The 27675-nt window shown below is 38.7% G+C and overlaps 1 protein-coding gene across 3 annotated transcripts; it reads left to right on the top strand.

The window, feature by feature from the left end:
• Window positions 1-316: 316 nt before the first annotated feature.
• eea1 (early endosome antigen 1) lies at window positions 317-27675 on the top strand. 3 transcript variants are annotated; one of them, XM_030136131.1, is made up of 30 exons: window positions 317-446; window positions 2815-2892; window positions 2991-3103; window positions 3212-3266; window positions 3541-3606; window positions 3779-3806; window positions 3890-3994; window positions 4234-4355; window positions 6455-6610; window positions 8243-8257; window positions 8491-8607; window positions 11427-11765; window positions 12010-12159; window positions 12721-12840; window positions 13399-13602; window positions 13716-13916; window positions 14307-14420; window positions 14566-14721; window positions 14824-14963; window positions 15550-15880; window positions 16015-16116; window positions 16195-16389; window positions 16514-16696; window positions 17362-17547; window positions 18447-18578; window positions 19783-19968; window positions 21104-21342; window positions 21447-21567; window positions 21662-21760; window positions 24034-27675. In XM_030136131.1, the coding sequence occupies exons 1-30, from the start codon at window positions 423-425 to the stop codon at window positions 24154-24156; spliced, it is 4200 nt and encodes a 1399-aa protein (XP_029991991.1). In that variant the 5' UTR covers window positions 317-422; the 3' UTR covers window positions 24157-27675. The 3 variants fall into 3 exon arrangements, with proteins under 3 accessions (XP_029991991.1, XP_029991992.1, XP_029991993.1); XM_030136132.1 differs by lacking the exon at window positions 8243-8257; XM_030136133.1 differs by lacking the exons at window positions 317-446; window positions 2815-2892 and having other exon boundaries at window positions 3020-3103; window positions 3541-3602.

The following is a 27675-nucleotide window of genomic DNA, read 5'->3' as shown; positions in this document are numbered from 1 at the left end:
GAAACTATGACAGGAGGTCATGGTTACTGTGCAGGCCAGACTTTTGCCAGCACCCCAGAAAGAAAGCTTAAATTATGTGGTATATAGAAAATGTGACCATTGTTATTAAATCAGCAAATAACCCTTTATTCTACTGAGTATGTGTGACTGGAAGACACCATGTTGTACATAAAACTGAAGTTTGAATAAAAAAAAAAATGCATTGAGCTACCTCCTTGTCTTTTTTATGTGCATTCAATGTGACAGTAGATTGTTTTGTATATTTTGTTATACTGAATATATGTGTGTCCTGCATCCTCCCATTGACCCGCCCATTCGTTGCTGCTGCCTGAGCCCAGTCAGGTGTTCGTTGTACAGCGACGTCAACTTTGCATTTGTTAAAACTGATTGGATTTTGGGTCCAGACAAGCACAGTCAAGACCATGCTCAGACGGATACTTCAAATGGTAAGCCCCTGAGACACTCGAGCTAACCGTAACGCTTTGGTTTGTTTAAACCGGGTTGTTTTCTTAGGAGATACAGGCCTATCCTTGTCTGTTTTCATGGGGGCGACGCACGTTTTGTATTACAACTTGTCGCGGGTGGGCGGTGTATTTGTTAGCCAACAGTATCGAATTACCCGTATACCTCATCACAGCGTAGTGAACATATCAAGCGCTCCCACAGCTAGCTACCAAATGCTAACTCAAACCGATTGATTGGTGCTACTCATGATGAGAGTGTCGCCAACTACTATCTGTTTATATAATACAGCAGCGATTAGCCGAAATGGTCACCATGCTAGGGTTAGTTGAGCAAATAACAACTAAAGTAGCTAACGTACAATGACAAAAATTATGTTTCCGTTAGCTAGCTGTGTCATAGCAGCGCTCTGGTTAATTCATCGTCCACTCCTCACATGCTAACGCTGACGTTAGCCAAAGATTTATGTTCTGTGTCACCCAAAAAACAACATATATACAACCACTTGTTTTGATTTATTGAGGCTGTTCAGCTGCAGAAGATGGTATGACTGAACTGATAAATAACCCGCTTGTCATAAGAGTTACATGTGGGAGTGTAAACTGACCAGCTAAATTAGCTTGTATTCGGAACTACATTTACCATGCAGCATTGCTAGCTGCATCATTCACGTTCCAGCCCATGAACCAGGAAATTCCAATTTTTATTATTTACTTCACGGGTTATTTGAGTGGGACCTGTAACCTATTATGCCCTTTGTATAAAACGCATTTTAAGCAAGACAAAATCAGCTGTTTTTAATACAGAACACATGTTTTACTGTTACGAGAGGCCGATCTTTTAGTCTACGTTGTTAATTATTAGAACTATGTAGGTTAAGCACGGACAGTATGTTATCATCTGCATAAAGGAAATACCTGATTTCAATACACACTTCCGGTTGTTTTTATGGTTGAACTCAAATAACATCTTGGGGCCCATCTTGGTCAAGTAGTGATAACAGATATTTTGCACTCAGCTTTGATTGGTGTTTGTAGTAGCAGATTAGGTTACTTTTTTTTTTTTTTTTTTTTTAAGATGTTTTTAATTTTCAACAGGGTAATAAAGTAAAACAAACTGATAAATGATCCGAAAAGAGTGCATTTAGTCTGAGTTTTAATCATAATGATTGTTATCTCATTTTTTGTTTGTGCAAGGTCAAAGGTTGTTTCATGTTGCAAGGGTTAGCCTGATTTCCAAAGCTTCTGAGATGACAGTTCAGAGTTCCCTTGGGTATGACACACAAACATACCCTGACCCCATTCATTCATGACAAGCCAAATTAACCATTTTTGTGAATGAAAGGTTAGCCTCAGGTGAGGTAATTTAAGCTCTAAAGGAGGAGGAGAATATGAACTGACTGCATTTGTCCGATTCAGTGGACTGTGGTCATTTTAACTGACTTTATATCATCCACGTCGGAGTGGTGTGAAGAGTTATGTTTATCAGTTCTTTGCAGTGGCCTGAATTACAGGGTGTGTTATTTAATGTAACCTGGCCAGCTGCCTGTGGCATTTAGGGCTCCATAGAGTCCCTATATGAACTGTTATTGTAACTGAAAAGCTGTTCAGTGATTCTCAGAAATTTCTTCTCAAAGTTGAATATTGGCTATTAGTAGCAGAAACTGACCTGAAATGTAAGGAATACATCATTAGATGAGAATAACTTTACTGATCCTTTCTAGGAAATTTAATTATCTCATAGCTCAAAATAATATAAAGATTAGTAATATATAAGTTACTAAATAGATGGAGAAATATGCACTGTAATATGCAAAAGTAAATCAAGTCATAGTATTAGTACTGCAGTCAAAACAGTTATCCAAATCAAGTGTTGAGTCTATCTATCCACGGACTAAATTGTTGTACAGTCTAATGGTAGCAGGGTTGAAGGATCTTCTGCAATATTCAGTTGTACCGCGCAGTCAAGTGAGTCATCCATTTCAGAACTGGCTGGTTAAAATATGGCTGTGATCTGATCAGAATGTTTCCAATGTTTAACAAGAAGTTTTAAATCAAACACAGAGATGTAAGAACTGCTTTATCACTTGTCATACACATCATAAATAATCAGAAAATAGGAGCTTATACTTATGCAAGAAATTTTTAAAGTGTAACAGATGGAAGGAAGTTGGTGACTGTCCCTCAGATTACAGTGTTGAGATTTTTGGCCAATATGTGTTCTTAAATTGTAGTAAGTAAAACACTGAACACCACTAGTAACACATGCACATACAAGCAGACACACCTTGGAGTCTGGTGGTAAAATCTGAACCCTACCTTTGTTTAATCAAGTTTGTGCTCTCCTCTTTAGACTCCTGGGAAGGGGGGCTCCCAGAACACAGAATCAGAGCAACCCAGCACAGACCTAAACCATGATCAGACATCTGAGGTAAAGCAAACAGGTTTCTCAAAGTAATAACTTATCAAGTTTGGCCATAGATTGAAAGGTCTTATCTCTTATTCATGATGTTGCGTTTCTGTGTTCAGGGCTTCATCTGTCCTCAGTGCATGAAGTCTCATAACTCTGCAGAGGAGCTGTTCAAGCACTATGAGCTGTTCCATGATACTGGAGACCTCCCTGCTCACATGGCCCCCACTCGGTGAGACTGAAATGTCGCATTTTCATTTAGTAATAGTTATTATTCTGGTCTCAGGGTGAACAATGCTATTATTATACGCATATTATTGAGCACACTTTTTCCTTATAGGGAAGACCTCACAATGTTGCGGCAAGAAGTTCAGGACTTACATGCTTCACTGAAGGTAAATGCACTTTTAAGACATTTGTCTTCTAGCAAAAAAAAGTTCATTGTGCTGATGTAAAACATGGACTGTAACTCAAACCGCGCTCTTGTCCTAAACATCTATCAGTTTTAACGCCTAAACCAAACCATGCTGCATAAGAATAGTAAAAATAGTAATACCTTGTTGCTCTTTGCCTGACTATGATTTTGTTTGTGAACAGTGGCCTTTACAGATGTGTAAGTGATTAGATCATTCAGTGACTTAATATTATGCATATTTTCTCTTTTTTTAGGAAGAAAGATGGTTCTCTGGAGAGCTCAAAAAGGAATTAGACAAAGTCCAAGGGCACCTGAAGCAAGTAATTCCCTCAAGACTTTATTTTCTCATAACGATAATATATCTTTTATCATGTTTACAGAAATGAAAATAGAATAGAAGAGCTGGCTTCATTAATAGTGAGGTAGAATTATACATGATGGGTCATTCTTACTCTTACTGTACATGTTCTTCATCTTCCCTTGTTTCCACAGACCGATGGGCCAGTGTCAGAGGATTCAGGTAGGGGAGATGACATTTATGGGGATTAACATGTTTTAAAGGTATCCAACATCAGTCACTAATATGCAGTGCCCTTTTCTCAGCCCTTGAAAAGAAGCTGAACGAAGCAGAGACAGAAAAATTCAACATCAAGCAGATGAAAGACCTGTTTGAGCAGAAGGCTGCCCAGCTGGCCACTGAGATAGTAGGTTAGTGTTGGGTTCCTCAGGCCTGGAAACTGGGTGATCTATGTTGGTCTCTTGACAAAGGGAAGTAGTCTTTGAACAGATCACAGTAACTCCAACATCAAATTGGATACTCATTCTTTGCTATTTAGCTTTAAATGCTCACTGCTATAATTTGTTGCCTCTTAAGTTGTAAAAAAATGATATCAGTGTTGTTATTTGAATGTCATAAAGTACAAGAGTTGATTTGTTCATTTTGACAGATATCAAGTCCCGCTATGATGAGGAAAAGAGCCTTAGGGAGGCTGCTGACCAGAGGGTTGCCAAACTGACCGAACAACTACAGAAAGAGAAGCAGGAGACTGAGAGACTCCAAACAGAACTGGTACCACAGTCACTGCTCTTATTACAAACACTTAAAAAATACTTTGTACTGTGTTTAGAGCTTTCATGAATGCTGTGCTTTGGAGTTGAATCTGCACCATGAAATCAATTTGGCTTTGAGCTGTGTAGTGGAAGAATCGACACAGACAGACAATTCCCTCACAGTTGCTATAGAAATGGAAAACACAGTGCGATCCAGCATTTTATTTCAAAGGAGCTGAAGCTTATTATAAAAGTTTTGTTGTGACTTCAAGTACACGATAACACTGCCTGGAAAGGTTCTCAGCAGTTTGGAGTCAACAAGGTCTCTAGAGGTCCCTCAAATGTCTTTAATTCAGTTTTTCATATTAGAAATAATTCATAGTCTTAACTTTAAATTCGTAAACTTTGAGTTGCCAGACACATTTTTATCTAAATTTATTTATCCATCTTTGTATTTTCTTTTTGTTAAAGTCAGCCAAGATCCACAAAACTGAGACAGAACTTAACACTACCATTTTATGCTAGCACTTACCTGTTGGCAAACTCATGATTGACTTAATTCAAGCTATTTGCACAGGACACACATACTTAATTTTCTTAATTGGCAGTGTACAATACGTAGCAATAATATAATAAGTGAAGTAATTTTCCTAATTCAATCCTAGTAATATCTGGAAGAGTTTAGAAATGTTAACACCACCTAAGTCATGTGAAATGTGGAGGAGAGAAACTAGTTGTAAAAGACACAACGAGATAAAGAATATATATGGTTTATACAGTGAAACAAAAAAAAAGGAACAAGACAAAGGCGAAAGAAAGATGCAACAAAACAAAAACAAAAAAAGAGACTTGTTTTGACCAATGGAAGAGTTCTTAAAAATGTAGCTCTATGGCACTGTGACACATTGTGTATCTTTATCTAAGCCAGTGTTTCTCAAACTATGGGGCAGGCCCCCTGGGGGGCTGCAAAGGCTTGCCGGGGGGGAATGAGATTACTCCTGAGTCTTTTTTTTTTTCCTCTTCAGGTTAGAACATGTAGCAGGTGGAACTAATGTTTTAGCGTTTGAGCACCCTGAACTCATTTTAAGGACATACAACAAACAAATCTACTGCCATGGTGATCTGACACTAGACTAGACAAAGAGTTTAGGTGTGGACAATGGACAAGGATTTGACTGGAAAAGAAAAATGAGCAATGTTTCTGTTTTTGCACAGTTTGTACAGTTTGCACTTTAATGTTCTGAGATGAGCAATGGAAACAGGCACGTTGCAGCCACTGATATGGTTAAAATGTTGATCTTTGTTACCAAAATAAGTTTGTTCTAAAAAAAATTTACTTTATTGTCATAGTTTTAAGATAATTGCGCATTTCCTATTTTTATTTGGAAAAATATTGTTCCAGGGAGCAGGTTTGTTGAGTTTATTTGTATTGTTTAAGCAAAAATCGAAGATATTTTTAATTTGCATAACCAATTATTCAAGGAAACACAAAGTATTATGATGTCGATGTTTCTGTCAATAAATGGTATAATTGGGCCACTGTTACAATGTTGTTGGGGTTGAGGGGCGCCTGGAGATTTTTTGTCCTCCAAAGGGGGGCCTGACAGAAAAAGATTGAGAACCACTGATGTAAGCACAGAAGAGTAAAGTAAACTTTATTGTCCCCACTGGGAAGTTTTTCTAGGACAGAGTGTCACAGTTTGTTGTCTTACATAAAATGAACTGCACAGCAATATGACAGTAGAAGTTACCGGAGTGACAGTCAGCGTAATGTATCCATTAATAATGACATAAAAATATACATGAAACAAATATATGAGGGTCCTGAGATGATACCTCAATTGTATTTTGTGTAAATTTCAGAATCATTGCTTTAGACAAACTGTACCCATTACTTTTTCGAAATCCGAGGTTGCTAAGTTATAATCTTTGTGCTAAAACATAGATGCATGTTCTATATTATCCATTCACAAAATAGGCTTAAACCTTTATAAAGATGGGGACCCAAGCATTCAGGAGTGACCAAGCTTTTTAAAAAAAAATATATAATAACTGAAGACCTTATGCATAAATTAATATCTTATCTATTACTAAGCATGATTCTCCTCTGCCCTCTAGTTGCAGCGTCCAGGAGTGGAGGATGTGGAGGTCCTGCAGAAGGAGCTTGTGCAGGTGCAGACGTTAATGGATAACATGACGCGTGAGAGGGAAGAGGAGTCCGAACGCCTCAGAAGTCACTACGAGCAGCTGCAGGCAAATTATACTACCTCAGAGGTGAGCACACTCCATCACTTCAGATTAAACATGCTTTGTCTGATCATTGGAACTTTTTGCAAATGTGTTCCAATATGAACTACAGATGTTCCTTGATCAACTAATCCAACAGGTAGAACTACACACGTACCAATCCCCACTGTTTGTGCTTTCATTATTAGACTTTCACTGATTAAGCATTTGATCAGGCTACTTGTTTCATTTCTTGTCCACATACAGTTCTGATATAAGTACTTCTGATGTGCCATATATGCTTATTCCTGATGGCTTTGTGTGCTAAAGTTATTAATTAATACTTTGTTAATAATTTAATCCTATTTCCTACCTTTTTTTATCCCAGACGGAGATGGCTATTTATAGGGTTCATCAGGCAGCTCCAGGCCGTGAACGTCTCTTTCTAGACAGTCTCCAACTAATCTAACAGATGGTTTCATATATTAGTGCACAGAGATTATAGTTGGAAAATGAATCTTTAATACATTTTGGCGCAAAGTATCTTTTTTCAAAATTAAAGAATAGCTGTATTTCATAATTAACAAGTAGCAGTGTTGAAATTATTTTGTTCAAAGTTGCACAGAATCATGAGAGTATTCGCACGTCTGCTTGTAATGTGCTGTAGTTTTGTTTTAGTAATGAATGCATACTGCGGGGGGCGGGGGTTACATAGGTAGTGGTGTTGAAAAGATACAGTTGTGTAGATTGTTTCTAAATAAAAGGGAGTTCAGATTTGAAGACATTGAATAGTCAAACCTGCTAACATGTGCCTAAGTTACAGTCTGTAAATAGTCCGACACAAGATTTGGGTCAAAGATATATGTACTAAAGATTCTAATTTAGCCTGTTTAACTGTTGACGACAACGTAACAACTGACCAGTATCAGTTCCCTGCATATCTGAACGTCCTCTTAATCTTACAACAGTAGGTTTTGTGGTAGAACAGAGTGTATTTCTTAGCTATGATGGAGGAGGGCATTGACATGTTTGATGAGTTTGGTTATTTTTTACTTTAGTTTTGTTTATATAAAGAAGAAAATGGATAAAATGCATTTGTTTGGTCCATGGTTTGGCTACACAATAAACTATACAGTTGCTGTAAATGAGCATGACCTGTCAATGAAAAAACAATCATTTAGTTACATTTTACAATAAGGTAGTGTCATAATTTGCCAGTCAATAGATAGGCTGTTTAAGATCATCACTGAGATTATCTCATTGTTATGGATCCAGCAGTTTTCACTAAACAGTTTTTTATTCAGGGAGCTGAGCCTCTTCTCCCATAAGATTCCATTCAACCAGATCTGCCTCTGGTCTCCTGCTGAAAACCCCAAGGCCATGACATGGTTACACCCAGAGATTTATATTGTGTGTCTTTAGTCAGAATATTAAGGGTTGGGTTACAGTCTGCACTTTGAACAGATCTTTGTCATTATCAGCAGCTTAAGTGAAGGGTCATTTGCAGATTTGTCAATTCTGAATTTCTCATATTTAATCAGATTATTTATTTAGTACACCGCCTGGTCTGCACTGTTGTATTATGACTTACCTTTGTCCGTGTCTCTCTTTCCCTTCCCTTCTTCCTCCTCTTTTCACATACTGTATCCCTCTCCAACACCCATCCTTTCTTTCTTCAAGATTCGTAAATTGGAGGTAAAACACGTCGCTTAAAGTTGGCCTCAAATTTGGTTGCATCTTTTTGGGTTTTTATACATTTATAAGTTTAAAAACTTGAAATTATTTATGTTTAAGTTGCTCATTTCCGTTCATATTTTTGTGTATTTGTTCTTTTTCAGTTTTTGTGACCGTGGTATGTTTTACTTCTTCAGTCGTACATACACACTTTGTAAAAGTTGTTAATATGACTGTCGATTATGGTATTTCAGATGACCATATCGCAACTGAAAGCAGAGTTGGAGAAAGGCCCACAAGAAGCAGCCGTCTACACACAGCAGATCCACCAACTGCAGAGCACTCTGAATAATTTACAGCAAGAAAACCAGGTAACCCATCTACCTCCATAATCCAACAATTATTATGGACATATTATTTTATGAGACACTTTTATGATTGTGGTACAACCAACCAGCCAGCTGCCACAAATGCACAGCAAAAGATTGTGTAGGATTTACTTTTACTGCTGTAATGTTAACAAGCCTTACCAGCTGCCCTTCTGTAACATGCCATCTCAGTTTCTGTAAACCTTCCTCTGTTGCTCGGCATCAGGCCTTTTCACAATGCTCTGCTGTCACCAGCCGTCTTTGGCAACTAAGACATGTTGATCAAAATCACACGCAGCTCTATAATTAAACCAGCAGGGGGGGATCTCTGTCATGTCGGCTCTGTCACTTGAAGTAAGATTCGATCACACAGGTACCTGCGCGAATGCAATGGGAACTGGGTAAAACAGTTTCTGCTACGAATCCCTCATCAGGCATAAGAAGGGGATTACAGAACTAGATCTCCATTGCGTTGGCCCTGACCCACGCTGGTCCGTGCAACAGGATACTCAGAGACCTGATACAGATTCTTATCTCATGAGGATAGAGACAAAAGTGATGAAGGAGACAGTGAGAGATACAGAGGATCAGAGAAAGCAGGTGAACAACCATCAGGGGTCTGTAATTCTAGGAATAGAGAAGAGCAACCCAGTAGAGGTGGCAAAAGGACACGCAGTCTTTACACCTGTAGAAATACAGATGAACTTCATTCATCCCCAGGGGGATCATCGTCATCAGCGAAGGAAAACACAGAAAACCAAACAAGAAATAGAAATAATAAACAAGCACTCAGTAGGCAGTGAGTCATCTGACTAAGGTGTTGAGTCTGATTGTTGAGTCTGATTGCTGTAGTACTTGAATTAAAGAGTACAAGAGTTTAAGTATTGGTTCAACTTTTTCACTCAAGTGTAAGTGGAAAAAATACAGACTCTGAAATAAACTCAGAGGACAAAAGTAAATAAAGACATTTCTACCGACTCTGTCTGTAAACCTAAATCAACCTCATACCATAATAGGCGAAGGCTATTAGATCATCCCAAGTTAAAATAAAATAATAACAAAAAAACAGATGCTCTAAAATAATGAGCATTAATTTCACCCCAGTGTGCAAACTGGTTTTCAATGTCTGCGACAGGTCTCCTATATTTATGATGCCTCATTCTCCACAATCCAGTCTGCGATTTTTATCTTTTTTATCGTATTGTGACTTCTTTGTATTCATGTTTGCGTTTGTCATTCATGATATGCGTAGAGGGATATGCTGAGGCATTGTGTTTTTCATTTTTTCGTTCATATATGTTGAAATCGATCTCGATAATGCACTTTACAACTATAGTAACAAGCCTATTTTGACAATCTAAGGAGAAGAAAATACAGATATTTTTGGTAAAATGCAGTGAGTGTAGTTTATTATTTGGTTATTATAAACAATATTATAACTGAGATTTGCATGTACTGGCTTAGTTATCAAGAAAAATAAAAACTACTGGTTATTTTTAAATGTTTTTTTTTTACAAATCAAAATACCAACATTGATTTAGCAGAGAGACCTTTAAACTGCAGCTTTTCACAGTTGGAAAATTGCACAGGATGACTTTGCAGTTTTATTTTGTTTAATTATGCATCTCTGGAAGGAAGTAGAAGTAGAAAGTTGTCTTAAAAACAAATGATGAAGTCAAATACTGATGCATGAAAACTCTGAAGTACAGTAATGAAGTATTTGTTTGTTGTTACTTCTGTGTGAGCCAGCAGTGGGTCCTGACAGTGACACAAGAGAAGGGTGGTAAAACGTCCTAGAAAAATAAACAAAAGAGCAGGGGGGGAAAACAGACCGTCTCCAGAGAGCCTTGTTAATGTTGACCTGCTGCTGTGGAGGAGCCTGAGCCAGCAGAGGTTTACTGAGCATTTCTCTGAAGTCCAGGTGTCCTGTCACACTCTCTAGTTAGTAGCACACTCTGCTATTAACAACATTTTGTTCTTTATCACCCTGTTGCCAGGTTTATTACCAGAGCTTACACTGAAGCATGCGCGATACACATACCACAGTATTTCAAGTTCTGTGTCGTAAAACCTCCCTCTAGAGATGCCATGCCACACTTTAGTCTTGAGTGCTTTTTTGAAGTGAGGTGACTGTTCTTTTCCATAGCTTTTATCACATGGGCCGGGGGTGTTCGTGCCTTGTGCAGCTCTTACATTGCTAACAGTTTAATTTAGAAACAACAAATGGTTCTTGCATAAGGTGCAAGCATTGTCTGTCTGCATTGTTTCAGTACAACCATGGCTTCTCAAGAAATGCAGTATATTAAAGCACACTTTTTTCTGATTAAAAAGGTAAAATTTGCAAGATTTATTGAAACAAAGATAATTAAACTTATCCAATAGTAAATCTGCACAGTCATTACTTATTACTCTCTATTTTTGTGTGTTGATGTGTTTACCTTCAGCGCCATAGAAAATGTGTGTTAATAACAGTAGTTATTGAAAATGACCGATCAGGACATTAATAAGTGCTTTATAATATCAAATAAACAGCCATTATGCCACTTGTATATAAACTTATTGGTAAGTAGCTACTGATGAATATCCTCACCATTACTTGAATATACCTGTTACTGAATAAACTAATTTAAAGTGTTGCTGAAACTTTAAACAAAATATTATTAAAATATATTATTATAAAATATTATTAAAATAATTTTAAAATCTTTTCCCTCTTGAGATCATAAATATTTGTGCACCTGCTGGTTGACTAATTCCATGTGGTTGACTGCTCCGTTTTTTTAATCTATCTATCTATCTATCTTTTTTTTTTTTTTTTACAGAACATGTCTGAAAAACTGACCCGCAAGGAAAAAGCGTATCAGGAACTGGAAGAACAACTGGGAGCAGAAAAAGTCACCAAGAAGGGGGTTCAGAATAGTCTGAGGGAACGAGAGCTGGAGGTACAAGAGCTCCAGGCCCGGGCTACAGGGGCCGAGGCCTCACTGCAGAAAACCCAGGCTGAGCTCAGAGAGAGGGCAGAGGAGGTGACCAAGCTGAAGAATGAAATTACAGAACTGGAGATGAAGCACGCTGAGCTGAAGGTTGAGAGGAAACAACTGGAACATCAGAGAGAAGAAAAAGAGAGCCAAGGTGCTCAGCAGCAGACAGAGATCAGCCAGGTGAGAAAGAGACACACACTACAGCATTCAGAAGAGCATCACAGGTGATACTAGTATATTGCCAAATAAGTTACTTGAATTGGTTGTAGTGAGCGTCAAGGAGAAAAAGCTATTACACCCTGATGTGTCCCTGACAAGGACATATGCTCTACCCGAGGGAACTGCAAAGGAACGCCTAAGATTTTTAACTGCTCTCTCCTCTCATACTCTCCATTTGAATCATCATCCATCATCCGTTGTTTAGCTGCACGCCAAACTGTTGGAGGCAGAGAGACAACTGGGTGAGGCGCAAGGTCGTCTGAAGGAACAGAGGCAGCTGTCTGGGGAGAAACTGAAAGACCGTGAACAGCAAGCAGCTGACCTGCAGCTCAAACTGTCCCGGGCTGAAGAACAGGTAGACCTCGCAATGAAAATTTAATGACTGCTGCAGGGAAAATGGATTAATGTGATAGAACAGACTGAACATCTGTACAGGAACATGAAGCTCAAATAGCTGTAACAAAATAAAAATGCTGAACTTCATAATAATCATAGTGATTTGTGTTTGCCAAAGTTTCTCAACAGAAATAAGAAATTATTAGAATATCATCTCGTCTATCTCCCTCAAATATTGTTCATTCAGTTTTACATTTAGACACAAGATGTTTCCCATTGTCTTAAAAGTTCATGTTCGGATTATGTGCATTGACGGCTTCATGTCATAAAATAGCACCTGTAAAAGTTGTATAGTCCGTCTCAGTTGACACAAACATTTTGTATTGTCATACATTTTGATGGTAGGTCCACAACTTAAAATCTGACTTGACTTCATTTTCCAACATAAAAATCATAAAAATACAGTCAAGGAACATTATTATTGAACACATTATTGAGTGGAAGGGTGTTTTAAGATCAAACAAAGTAAAGCAATAATAGAGAAATGATATAAAAGAGATTTCCTATCTTCCCCCTTTAGCTGAAGGAGAGTGTTGGTAAGAACACAGACCTGCAGCACCAGTTGGAGAAAGCCAAACAGCAGCATCAGGAACTGCAGGCACTGCAGCAGAATACCAACGGCAAACTCCGCGAAGCACAGGTAAGCACTGATAAGAGCACCAAGAGTTAGAAGGAACAAGCTGCAAAAACAGAATAAAATATTCATAATTTTGTTTCTGTTGGTTTATAATCACCTAAAAGCAAGACTTGTGTTTTTAAACCTTGGAATGAGCTCTTAGGTGTAGAGAGGGCAACCATGTTCTGCAGTAGTCCATAACAAACTTCTTTTTATTTTATGGTGGAAGGCATCAAATGTTAAGGGACATTAATGTGCTACTATGTTTGAAGTTAATATGCCCTTAACTAAAAAACCCAGAAGAGACAGCTCTGTAGAGGGGTTTTTTTGCTTGTTTTTAGCATCCCCGTAAAAAAGATGAGGGGTAGTCAATCGGGTTTAATCTTTAACTTTGCCATTAGATGCCACTATATCACACATTGGACCTTAAAGATATACCCGCAAGAGAGACAGTGATTTTTATACTGTTACAGAGTTATGAATTACAAAGATGCAGTATAATCTAATCATGATGTATTAATTAATCGCATCAAGTTTTAGCCTGTAACCATTTTTCTGTTCTGGCTTACCTTTCCGCTTCAGAATGATTTGGAGCAGGTGTTGCGTCAGATTGGTGATAAAGACCAGAAGATCCAAAACCTGGAGGCTCTGCTGCAGAAGAGTAAAGACATTGTGAGCCAGCTGGAATCTGAGAGAGAGGACTTGTGTGCCAAGATCCAGGCTGGAGAGGGAGAGACAGCTGTACTCAACCAGCTCAAAGAGAAAAACCACACGCTACAGGAACAGGTGAACGCACAAAAATGACAAGACACATCACTTAGACCTGCAGTGTAGGTTACACAATACTGTTGTATACTTTTGGGATAAAGGGTTATTAATGTTCTGAATATGTGTATAAGGTAACACAGCTGACAGACAAGTTGAAGAACCAATCAGAGAGCAACAAGCAAGCCCAGGATAACCTACACAAGCAGGTCCAGGAGCAGAAGACCCTGGTTCGGTCGGCCCAGGACCGAGCCCACACACTGGAGACCTCAGTCACTGAACTCACTGCCCAGCTCGCAGACAGCAAGGAGAAAGTCTCCCAGCTGGACGCTCAGGTAAACCCCTGCTCAAGAATGTACCCAGGTTTCCACAGGTCCTTAAAAGGTCTTACAAAACACGATTTCCAATAATTTTAAGCCAAGTTACTTAAAATGTGTCCATTACAATATTTGCAGGCCTCAAAAACTGATTGATGTTGAGCAAGAAAATGCTCAACTTTGTGCCTCTGGGTATAATGGGGAAAATAACATAAAACCACCATTAAAACCTGCAAGACAACATCACTGCAAATTTATCCCAGTATGACAAGACAGTTTGTTGAAACCTGCTGAAACACAAAATAATAGTCACTGATGATGTTAATCTGTTTGTGTACAGACACCAGAATGCAGTTTATGTCATTATTATCTTTATAATAACCATTTAATGGCATGTTTTCCCCTCAGCTCAAAGCAAAGACAGAGATGCTGCTGTCCACGGAGGCTGCCAAGGCTGCGTTAAAGGCCAACTTGGAAAACAACCTTGAGACTGCTCAGCATGCACTGCAGGACAAACAGCAGGTTAGCTGATGTTGAAATGACATAAAAGTGCAGCCCACAGTACCTAAATCTGTAGCCTGTTTTTCCAAGTTTCTCCCTGACTTCTCTATGTTGTTTTCTTCTGTTGCCTCCTCACTTTTATGTCACACCTCATCACCTTATGTAGGAGCTGAATAAAGTTCAGAAGAAGGCAGAGGAGCAAGACCAAAGGCTCAAGGAGAGACAGGAGCAGTGCACTCAGCTGGAAACCTCCCTGAAGGATTGTAAAGACAAACTTCTGGCCACAGAGCAGCGTATAGAGCAACTGGAGGGGCTCTCTAAGGTCGGTCAGGCTCTTCATTTTGAGTAACTGTCATTTTAGGCCCTCGCCACTCGACCAGTACACGTGGTTGGAATTTAATCAGTTTTCTATTTGATCTTACAGAAACTAGAGGCTCAGGTTAGTGAGGTGCAGGCATCACGGGACCAGGCGCTGCAGGAAGTGCAGAAACTACAGAAGGAGGGGGGAGAGGTTAAGAAGAAAGCCAAGGAGCTGCAGCGCACACTGGAAACTGAAAAAGCAGGGTGAGAGCAATAACTTAGAAGAGTTACATTTATATATTTACCTTTTTGCTAATCTACATTTCAGAGGAGATTATGGCTGATCAATATGTTGAACTGATAAATGAAGTATGTGTTGATTGCAAAAGGAGATTAGGACTTTGTTTGCACACTTCTCTTGCTGAACAGATTTTAAATGTATCATATTATTCCTTGGAGTATTGTTTTTGGACAGTATTGTTCAGTTTATTGTCCAATGGGAGCTTTATTTGACATGAAATTGTAAAATTATGTATTTTTCAACAAATAATTCCCATTAACATTGTTGTCAGTGCTTCTTATTTTGTTATTTGCAGGTATTGTACATATACAGTTTGGAGTTTTGATATACTAGCTTGAATTCATGCATCATTGATTGTAATAATCCATTGAATCCTCCATAATACTGAAATAAATTGAGATGCCCATATATCAAAGCAGTAGGGGAGACAAGGGTATTCGTATAGGGTGCAACATGCAGAGGTGTAACGGTACAGCTTCCTTGTACCTGTACTTCACTGACTGTATCCAACTATTAGTGAACTGATGTGTTGTTTTATCCAATGTTAAGGGCTTCAGCACTACAGGAGGAATTAAAGAAAAAGGCAGCTGCTTTGAGTGACAGCCAACAGCAGCTGCAGCGCTGTGAGCAGGAGAAAGCTGCTCTGAAAGTGAACCTGGACAAGGTGACACAGGAGGGAAAGACTCAGCAGGCAGACCTGGACAGGAAAGCACAGAGCCTGGCAGCAGACTTACAAAAAGCCCAAGAGGAGAAAGAAAGTCAACGGAAAGAGCTCACCTCTACCCAGGAGAGTCTAGGAAAGGCTAATAAAGCACTAAAAGAAATTCAGAGTCAGCGGGACAGTGAGAGGAAGAGTCATAAATCAGCTATGGAGGAAAAGGTAGGTTCTGATCAGCTGCAGTCACATGGACATTATTTATTTTGTGCAGGAAATTTCTTGGAAAGACATCGCAAATATTGTTGAATCACATTTTGTAAGACATATAAACAGTATTAATCTGTGTTTATCTTCAGGAAAAGGCTAATGAAAAGGTCAAACAGGAACTTCTAAAGAGTAATGAGGCCCTCGCCAAGATAACAAAAGAATCTAAACAGCAGTTGGAGCAGATGAATGAGGTGAGTTTAAAATGATGACCGAGTGTTTCGCTTTAAGAACAACACTTTAAGATTGTTTCTGTTTTTTCCGATTTACAGGCAGAGAAAAGGTTGAAAGAGCAGCTGAACTCAGTGGAACAACAACACTCAAAGACTCAGGAGGGGCTGAAAAACAAGGAGAAAGAGTTGGAGAAGCAGCAGGCACAGCTTAAGGCATCCCAGGGATCTTTTGATGAAGAGTTGAAGAAACTGAAGGGACAGGTGGAAAAGTTACAGAAAGTGAACAGTGAGAAGGTGAGTAAAGGTCACAAGCAGATTTATTAACATGTATAAAGTTCATAATCACTGTTACCACTACAGTGTAATGGTAATGTCTGTCTCAAGTGTAAAATTATGAATGTGTGTGACTCATCTACAGGTGGAAGAGGAGAGCAGGTTGAAGGCCCAGGTGTCAGGACTGGGACAGGAACTGGCCTCGGAGAAGAGCCGGACCACAGAACTGCAGAAAACCTTAGAACAAAGTCAGGGAAGCCTCACCAAGCTGCAGTCTGACTATTACGGAAAAGAGTCTGAGCTCTCTGCGCTACGTCAAGATCTAAAGGTAGCGTACACTGATTTTAGATGGTTGCGTCAGTTTGGTTTAACAAGTGTGTAGGTTTCAGTTTTAATTTGAGGAATTGACTGGTCCAATTGGATTTTTTATCATTTTTGTGTCATTTAGTTTTAGTTATTTTTAACTACATTACCTATCCAAAAAAATCTACACCTGGACTTAACTAAAATGTGTCAGATCCCTCCTTTAGATATTTAATGCAGTGTTTAATATGTTATTTAACCATTAGTTTGATAGAGTATAAAGATTGGACTGTGTTTCAGTGGAAAAGGGTTAAGTGATCTGAGGAGTCCAGATGGACCCTGCTCCAGAGTGATGGGTGCATCAGGGTGAGAAGAGAGGCAGATGAAGTGATTACCCATCATGCTGTGCAGGGGGCAGTGTTGATATGGGTCAGGATTCAGCTGGTCAGGATTAGGCTTAGTGACGTTACATGTCCAATAAATGATAAATGATGATTTTTAAAAATAATGCCATAGCAAATTTGTGATGTAATCACAGCCAAATTCAGGCCAGTTAAATATAAAAATGTCTGAGTTTTTTGACTGGGCTGTGTATAAAAGCCCTGTGTTTTGCTTTATTAGCTGATCTTAGGTTGTGCTGCTGTTATTTACGTTCTAAGTATGAGACCTTTGACATTTGTGTGAATACAGAAGTCTGAGGAGAAGCTGAGTTTGGTGCAGGAGGAACTGGCAGCGAACCGGACTCATCAGACAGCTTTAGAGGCTCAGATCCAGGAGTTGAAGGCAAGTTGCAGTTCTATGGAGCAGGACCTGGCCAAGCGGGACCAGAGGCTCCAACAGCAGGAACAAGCCCTGAAGGAGCTACAGCAGCAGCAGGTAAGACCGTCTGCACACAGATGTACTTCCTTTTCTACTTTTATGTTTTTGAAGAATGTAGAGGTACTGAGAAGGCTGAGAAGTTTAGTATGTCAGGGTTGCTAATAGTAAAAGCATGTGTATGGGTGTCGTAGCCCATTTATCTTCAACCCATGAAGGCCTTAATGCTTGAAAGACCTTTTTTCGTTAGTTCACCAGCAGAGCTATTGTGAAGGTGCTGTGTCTGTCTTCGTCATCTTCTTCATCAGCAGTTTCTTCAAATATCGTCTCTGACTAAATTACTGGTCGGATTCATTTAAAATTTTATTTGTAGCTTCCTTCGCACAATGTCTACAAAGTGTGTTCACAGTTTTGAGATATTTTGATTTGGGAATTTTTGCTGAATTTTTGAAATATTAAAAATTTGCCTTTACTTATAATGGGCCATAATTTGATGGCTTATAACATGGAAATGGGTAGAGATATCAATATAGTTACTATTGAGCACTGATAGGAAGTCATATAGGGACTGTCATTTAATTAGTTGAGTTCTCCTCCAGTGAAAGTACCACCCGCTTCTATTGGGAGATTGATCTCCTGCATCAAAACCATAGGACTCTAACATAGCGCCAGAACTTGACAACCTCGCAAATTCAACTTATTGATTATTGATAGAACATGCCGGTGAGCTACAGGGCCATTAATCCTATTTTTTAGTATTATTTTAAGAGCCAAGGGATATGAAAGGCTTTTTAATTATTATCTCCATGACTGTTTTATGTGTAAAACCACTGAAATCAAGCTAAAGAGCACCAGAAGGACAGTTTTTTGTTTGTTTTTTTTTCTTTTTTTGCACCTTCTTTACACCCAGGCAGCACTCCATGCAAACTGTTTCTTCAAGAATTACTTTTACTTTGTAGGTTCAAGTTAAAGAAGAGCTGCAGAAGGAGAAGAGTAAAGTGGATGAGCTGAACAAAGCCAAGGGTGTCCTGGAAAAGAACAACAGCAAACTAATTTCAGACGTAAAAGCACTTGCGGAGAAGAGCGAGAAGGTCAGTTACCTTTAATAACGCACAAGGCAACAAGCAACACAATTCTGCTTTAAAGGGTAGAGCAAATTTTTAAAAGCTCATCTTAAAATTTAGTAGGTGTCAAAAGCCTGCGTTAAAGTGTCAATGTGTACCAAGTCATGTACCACTGTCTGTCACGTGATCTGTTTCCCAGGCAAGTGTTGTATGTAAACAGCTGCAGGTCAATAGATCGCATTCTTCAGGGGTATTACTGGACACTCTAATGTGCTGATTTGACATGAACACAGTCGTAATGACCCGTTATGTAACAACTTGTCAACATTTAATATATTTTTGCTTCATTATGTAATAACACACATACAAAAACAACAATAAACAGCCTGAGTACAATGTGTAATAAAGTTCTCAGCATATTGTAAAAAAGAATCTTAAAAGTTATTGTGGTTATTACAAAGTACAGGAACTTTAAACAGCAGCTGCCTTTTGATTTTCTTTGGCTTCCTGATGGTCTCCCACGGCCACCAAAATACAATTACTGGAAATCAAAGAAATAAAAGCATGATTGACTCTTTTTATGCAAGTTTTTTTTACCTGAAGTCCCTCAATTTGGATGAATTTGATAAGAAAATACAGCCATTTATTGTAATTTACAATAAAATTTTCTTGCTTTTTTAATAACCAGTGAACGATAAAATTGCAAAATCCTAAGAAATGTTTACATATTGTATTAAAGCTGTGTAACATGTGCTTCATTCATTGTTAAGGTCCATTTCATGTCCTTTCCTTTCATTGCTGTTATATCCTGTGTCTTAAGATTAATTTTTAATGTTACTTGCAGTGATTTGACTTCAACGAAATGACATAATGTAAACATCTGTCACTAAATGTAGTGTGAAATGAGATGTAAGCTATTGTATTGAGTTACCTCTTAGTGAAATCCTTTGAGTGACTTTTGTTCACTGATGCAGGGTATATGCTTAGGGTAGTTGTAGTGAAAGGTAATAATAAAAATACTACTGTTTTGATTTAGAGGCATCTAGTGGCAGAAAACATGTACTTTCTGCTCAAATAATTTTTACATTTTGTCAAATCATATGAGGCGTTTTAGATCATGTGCCATTATAGTGGTTTTACTGAATCATTGGCTTCTGTTGGAGCTAAAGCTGCTGAAGTTCAAAGTCATGCCTGAGCCTTCGTGCGTTTGTATAAATGTGTTGACCTCCAGGAGCTTGGGGAATTGCGGGAAGCCAAACAGCTGTTGATCCAGCAGAAACTGGAGCTGCAGGCCCAGGTGGAGGCGGCCCAGGCTGCACTGGACCAGGAACAGAAAGACCACCAGGTCACCAGGGACGGCAGGGGCCAGAGAGAGGAGCAGCTCCTGGCCCAGACCAGGGCTGTCCAGGATCAGCTGGTACGACACCAACCCAAACAAATTAGATGTAGATGGATGGACCCAAGTGAAGAGAGATCAGAGATGAGAACAAATGTATAAAAAAGAATCTGGTTAGAAAAAGTACTGCTTATAAAGTCAAATGAAGATACAAAACACTGATATTAGAACATATATTTAATGAAAACATAAAGTAATATGTACATGTAAGTTGCTAATATACATTCTAAACAATCAAATGTACATTTCCAAAGAACACACATCTGTACAATAGTTGTGTAATACTCATCATCTAAACACAAATAAATCTAAAGCAGCCAAGCAGAGAAATGTTCACAAAATCTGTCTATAGACAACAGCATAACACTAAAGAAGACTTCAATTTGTAGTAACAGCAAATATCAGCATTGTAGTAAAAAAAAAAAAAAAAAAAAAAACGGTTTGTTTTTGCTATAATAGACCCCCTTCAGAAAAAGTGGAAATAAGAGCAGGTGTTTGGTTTTAACCTTAAAGGCCTAAAAAGCCCCTGTCAGCTAGTAGCATCTACTGATATAAAATGATTAATAATGTTTTTACCTCTAATCCTAACAATACATTGAAAAAAATTAGGTAAATGTAGTTTCTCATATTTTCAGTGTTATCAGATAACCATTTGTATTTTCAGAGGCTCAGTAGTGAACATAGAAACTGTCATCTTCCTCAACATTGATTAGAACCCATGTAGTTTGACAGATGACAGTGGCTGTAGATGCTTGTTTTTATATTCACTTAATTATGTATTTAGTAGAAAGTCACTTTTTTCTTCAGTTTTCTCTGTTTTGATATAATAACCATTGAATGTACTCTGAACTCTTACTAACTTTTACTCCATAATTAGTAAATTGAGTATAGAAAAACTGATTTTTTGCTTAAAACCACAGAATACATTGTGGTAAATCACAAAAAAGTTGGATGTAGAGAAAAATGAATTTGGAAAAAGTTGATGTTAAAAAATGCATTTTATGTATTTCAGAGGCTCTTATAATATCAATTAATATAATATTTAATCATAAACCACTTATTCCCCAACAAAATTGAAATGACAAAACAAATATACAACAAATAGTAAATTTAATTGAAATACTAACAGTTAATTTTTTGATCATTCCTTCTGAAGGCGGCAGAGAAGCGAGCCAAAGATGAGCAGGTGAAGCGTGGAGAGGAGGCTGAAGCCAAGCTGAGTGTTCAGGTGACGGCTCTGAATGAAAACGTAGCCACGCTGAAGAGGGAGTGGCAGGGCAGCCAACGCCGGGTCAGTGAGCTGGAGAAACAGACGGACGAGCTGAGAGGAGAGATCGCCGTGCTGGAGGCCACGGTCCAGAACAACCAGGATGAGAGACGAGCCCTTCTGGAAAGGTGTGGAGATGATTTAACAGGAACAGCAGTAACAATAACTTTACAGCCATTTTCCTCTCGTCTTTGATCTTATTAATATGCACTGTTGTTTTGCTGTATCTCAGGTGTGTGAAGGGTGAGGGTGAGATAGAGAAGCTGCAAGCGAAGGTGGTGGAGCTGAGACGCAAACTGGACGACACGACGGCGGCCATGCAGGAGCTGGGCCGAGAGAACCAGTCGCTCCAGGTGAACCTTCAAATACCAGACGTGTTGTTGGAATCGCACACTGAGAAAGGGTTTATACAACAGATGTGAGCATGTAAACGTCTTTTTCTTTCAGATTAAACAGTCACAGTCTCTGACCAGGAAGTGGGCGGAGGATCATGAGGTGCAGAACTGCATGGCCTGTGGCAAAGGCTTCACTGTCACTGTCAGGAAGGTAAGAGGAAGGTTTGGAGTTGGATCGATGCATTTATAGTCAAAAGGGAACAATATGACTGGGTTTTACCAACAAGGATTAGTTTAGCTTAAATTTAGTTTCACCAAGAAAGATAATATTAAAATCTATCTTTTTAAACATCTGTTTGGTTTCACTTTGAACATAAAGTGATCAATTGAACTTAAAATTTCAGGAGGTTTAATGAAATTGCTATTTTGCTAATGATCTATGTAATATTTATTTCTTTATGAATTTTCTGAGCTGTTTAGTCCTAAACGGGGTACTTCCTGGATGTTTTACCAGTTCATCACAGAGCTGAGATGTACAAACAAACAACCATTCACTCTCACATTCACACCCACCATATTTATTTTTGTATGTTAATTTTAGCAAGGACTAAAGTCTATTTAAAGCCTCAGGAGCTATAATCAGGAGCAAAAAATGCCAGAATTTGAAAATATGCACCTTCCTTTCTTTGCTCTCTCCCTCTGTTCAAACCAAAAGTCTAAACACAGTGTAAGCATAGATGACGTGGCATTGTTTCATGCTGTTATGGAAAAGTTATGACACTTTGTTAAAGCGTCTCTGTCACAGAATAAAGCAGCAGAATCCTGTCCAGGTTACATCTGACAATCTGATCAGCGATTGTGAGTTTCAGTTATTAGTTGTATATTTAACCCTCCTGTCTATCTGGAAACACGGGTGATTAGACAAAACATCTTGCATCCTCTCAGACTGCTGACTGCTGAAAGTTATGAACTTTTTGAGCACTGCACTGCAGCTTTAATTACAGTTCACATGGTTAAACCTTCATTTACTGAGCAGATTCATTTTTAGATGTGCAACAAAGCTCTATTGAATATTAAATCCAGATTTTCTCATTTTATGACTGGTTCAGACTAATCTTAGATGAAGCTTGTCTGATATTAAGGTTCCCGCCGGGGTCTTAAAAAGTCTTAAAAGTTTTGAATGTACAAATCTGCATTCAATACCTTAAAGTCCTTAAAAGGTATTAAATTTGATATGGTAGGTCTTAAGTTATGTTGCCATAAACTTGTTCGCTGTATTGTGTTTTAATGTGTCTGTTAAATGTCCAAGCTGCAAGAAAGTAATGTTAGTCGACTCAATTCCAGCTGTTTGGACCCAACAATTTATATTAAAATTAGGAACCAATTATTGCTAACTTTGCAGCCCCCAGTGAGAAATGATCACAGAACATTCAGCCCAACACATGTGCAGCTGTTAGTCACATGTGTCACCTGAGAAAGCTGACTTTGGGAATTTTAAGGGATAGCTTGCAAGCAAAAAGTAAAAATGGGGAAGTGCAAATTTAATAATAATGTCTGGTTGGAGAGAAGATCATTCTCGACCTGGTTGACACGAATGGAGGGGAATGTGTTAGAAGTTCACCTCATGTAAGAAATCAATTCAACTCGGAACAGTGGGAATCAGGGCGTTGGAGTAAATAAATATGTTTTCTTAAATCCTAGAAGTCACAAATTTTTGCCAGTATGGCTGTGAAATAGGCTTTAAATTCTGTTCTAAGTAGTCTTAAAAAAGTCTTAAAGGGGTCATATTTTGCTAAACCCACTTGTATTAGTCTTTGGTTCATTTATTTGTGTATTTGGACCCTAATAGTTCAAAAAGTTTGAATTTCAACCCTCCAGATGCTGCAAAGCTATCTTTATATTCATTCCAGCAAAAATCGAGTGGATTTCTACAACCTGTTTCAATTCCTGCTTAATTTGTTACGTTTTATAACTAGTTACGTCACGATATTTGCACATACAAGGTCAAGACTTCCGACAAACATTTCTCCGAGTACGACATCACTGTTTGTCAGCAGCAGTGGTTGTAGTCCATATTGAAAATATGTCCAAACTTCGAGCCGAATAACTAAAATGTTCAGCTGTTGGTTGTATTAACAAACACAAGTTGATGAACGGGACAGAAGGCACAGTCAACAACCTGGAGGGGGTGGGGCGTGAAGTGGCTCATTTGCATTTAAAAGGCCAGCGTTCAAAATGACCTGTCTCGTGTCAGTCATAAATAGGGTTGAAGGTGGACCTGTGGAGTTTAATTAATTCAGAATTCAGACCCAAGCATTGCATTTACAGTTTATGTAGACCGCAGGAAAATGTTTTAAAATGCCTGATTCCATTTAAAAAAGCAAAATATCACTCCTTTAAAAAGCTGTAACCTGTAGGAACCCTGTGATCGTATCTCTCTGTGCACTGATGGCTCTTTTTTTCTCCTCCTCTCTGAACATCCAGCACCATTGCAGGCATTGCGGGAACATTTTCTGCGCCGAATGTTCGGCAAAGAACGCCCTAACGCCATCCTCTAAAAAGCCTGTACGGGTCTGCGAGACATGCTTTGAGGAACTCCAAGGCTAATCCCTCCCCCAAGCTCCCTTTACCTCCCACACAGCCCCTAACCCCACTCCACTCCCGTTTTCCTTACTCCAGTGGGCAGAAGAAGGTGCGTCTATGTCATATTTAATGTGCACTATAAAAGGACAGACCCTGCGAAAGACTCCCAGCCCCGTGTGACTGCGGCGGTTCGGCTCTGCAGGAGCTGTCGCCGAAAGGTCAGCTCAGGATTGGTTTCATCGCGGAGAAACACCAGAGCTGTTTGACGGGGCGGGGTCTCGATTGGTTTTTGTGCCTTTGCTACTCCTGTGGACTGCCAGAGAGCGGAGACAGTGAGAACTAAACGCCATCCATCTCTTTGAGTTCACATCTCCATCTTTGTTTGGTGTCATTAGTAATCGTAAGGTGGTTGCTGTGTAAGTTGGAAAATGAGGTGTAAGGAAGGTCAGTACAACACTGTAAAACTGACTAAAGAAGTATATATTGTAATAGTGATGTGGTACATCACTGCTGCCCTACAAAGGTAAATGCAGGTAACTATTAAATGAAAAAACAAACTCTAAATGAGGTTCTTTATGCGACTTAATGCCTATAAGGAAACGTACTGCCTCATGGACCCACTTCCTTCTGACATTGATTGACAGGATGTAATAGTCATATGGATGTTTTTAAATTTAAGGATGCGCGTTATGTTTTTGTAAAATCCCTTTTAGGTTTGTCTTGGCGCATGTATCTCCTAAAGATTCTAGGTGTGAAATGTGTTGGGTTTTGACCATAAAAATGCTGAATTCAGATGAAACTGATGTCAGATCAGTTACTGTACGTTGCCTTTGTGCGGCAGAGTGTGTGTGTATTAGTCAAAATTAACGTATTCAGCCTATTTCATGACCAAAGAATGTGTGCAGTGGGGAAAAAAAAAAACAGGTGAGATGATTTTGTTTCATATTTCAGTATTTTTCTAAGCGTCTCTTTGAAAGCTTTTTAAAATCACAGCGTCACAAATTTTAATCTTGAAAGCAGCACGTGACATCTGAGAGGCTTTTGTGTACAGTTTTTTTTTTTTTTTCTTTTTTTTGCAGTGCCGCATTTTTTTGTGTCAAGTTCTACATATTGTGGTGCTTTCTCTCTGCAGACTGGCAATGCAGTCATTGAAGGTGCCTGCATGTTCATTTTAATTATTTTTTTTCCTGCTGCTCATCTCTACTCAACAGCACTGACGACTGCTGTAGATGTTTGTGTGTATGCGTGCGTGTTCTGCTTTGAAGCAATAACTGTGGCTGTGTGTGATGCTGCTGTAACTGTGTGTGTGCGCGTGTGCGTGTGTGTGTGTTCTGCTGAGATGCACTGTGCGAATGTTGGCTGCTCAGAACCTCAGTGTCTCTCTAGCACTTTTGCTTCGGCAACGTCTGTGCTGCTTTCAGGTGCTGTCGGTTCTCTGCCCAACCTGCCTGTAGCTGAGAACACTGTAAAACTTTATTCCTTCTTTGTCTAATTTGTAAATGTCAGTAAGATCTTTTGTGCAATTGCCTGAAGACTGATGCAGGCTATAAAACTGCAGTGCAGGTTGCTCTGACATTTGGCAAAGAGCAGCTTGTTTCAGACTTAGGCTCACTCAGTTATCGACCGATTATAAGAACCAATTTTCAGATTTTTAGGATTATCACCATTGTTTTTCCCAGTGAAATCAATTAATTTAAAAATGTGCTACTTTGGCTCTTGTGCACCTACGTCTAATCGAGCAAGTTTTCCTCCAAATGTATCCAATTATTCAGAAAATCAAAAAGAAAATGCGCATTTCCATCTACTTCCACCTACTCTTAGTCCTATATTAAGGTTCTGGCTCTTCATAATGTTTTAAAACTTTGCCTGTTAGTTGCAGTATTTCAACGATCCAAAATGTTCACTGAAAAGCTGAAAGACCTGAACTTGAAGGTGGTTTCAACTTTTGACCCCTGAACCAAACTGAACCACTGGTCTGGGTCCTAGAAAGGAGTTTCCGTTTCTAGTATTTGTTGTTGTATTTTTTGCAGGTTTCCAGAGAGTCAATACATGGAAAAAATTCAGAGAAACAAAATGAAGACAACAACAATACATTTATGCTCAGAAAGGAGTAGGAAGTAATATGAGCATATTTAACCCTAACCCTTGTCAGTTATCTCATTTATAACAAATGTCTTTTCCAATTTAATGCTGTTTTTGTTGCTGTTTTCATCTAAAATGTTAATTATGTTTGTTTCTTTTACTAATTCAGTGAACATTGCAGTGTCTTTTTTGGTCCACATTTACATTAATTCACTAAAACTACTTCCATTGCACTACTTTGCATTTATTATCAACACACCAGCTTTTCCAACTCTTTAAACCACAAACTAGAACCATTTTCTTTTCTAGTGAGTTTGGGCATTTCCACTTTTTAACTCAAAATCAAAAACAGCTTCATGGAAAAAAACAAACCCCTTCTGTCTATACCCACCAATAAATAGTGGTTACACATCACAGGTAAAAACTAAATAAGAAATTATCAATAAATGCTCCTGTCCAATGTAAAAACTGACTATAAATACTGTTGAAATATACTTTTTTGGATCTGACAGGCTGAAGGCATTTAAAAATTCTTTTAGTGATTCTAGACTCTGACACTCGAGGTTTTCATTTTTACTGTAAATGTAAATCGATTCCACATTACAGTTTGGGTTTCCATGATTACTAATTATCAGCATCGGCCGATCAGTTGGCCTTTTTTCTTGTGTGCTCATTATATAACAATGTGCATCTTGGTTGTAAGCTCTCTCGAACATCTGTCTGTTTTTGCGCTGGTTTTGTTAAGTCTACCTCAGATTGGCACAGGAAAGCACTATTTCTGAACCTTTGATCATAGATATTGTCATTACCTGCATTTGAATAACAATTTGTGATTTTGACTCGTCTATCAAGTTGTACAGTCCCTGAAATCTAAAGACGTGATTTGCACCTTATTGTACTCTGGGCTCATCTGTGTGAGGACTCGGCCACAAAACTAGGACCACCAACTTTATACAGGCTTCAGCATCTCCAGCCCTGATGTACTAAACTGCTCATTAATACTTAAGGCTGTCATAATTATCTTTGTAAATGTTTGTAATGATAGAGAAAAGGAAATATATAACACTTGTGGATGTAGAAACATGACAACAGTGAAACTGTGTGTAGATTCATCAGTGTCTTATTCATTTTTACAAAAACAGCACCACTGACCTGTACACTGAATTGTGGCTTGCTTCGTGTTGCTGTCGGTTATCATGCATGATGACTTAACTGGCCCGTGGCTCACGTTATTTCTCCATGTTTAGAGTCATATTTGGTTGTTGTGAAGGTGTGCCTTAGGCCAACGTCTTGTACGTCGCTGCTAGGGTTAGCGATCAGCAGTGATGCGCACCGTGTATTATCAGTTATGGTGACTTAAGTTCACCCGAAGGGACAAGAAAAAATGTCATTAATGCTCACACACATCAGTTGGTTTTCTAATTCAGCGCCATGACAAATAAAACCCACAGTATGTTTCTA

This window comes from Sphaeramia orbicularis, chromosome 6, assembly GCF_902148855.1.
Source record: "Sphaeramia orbicularis chromosome 6, fSphaOr1.1, whole genome shotgun sequence".
Taxonomy (NCBI): domain Eukaryota; kingdom Metazoa; phylum Chordata; class Actinopteri; order Kurtiformes; family Apogonidae; genus Sphaeramia; species Sphaeramia orbicularis.
This window is presented reverse-complemented; position numbering and strand designations above follow the sequence as displayed.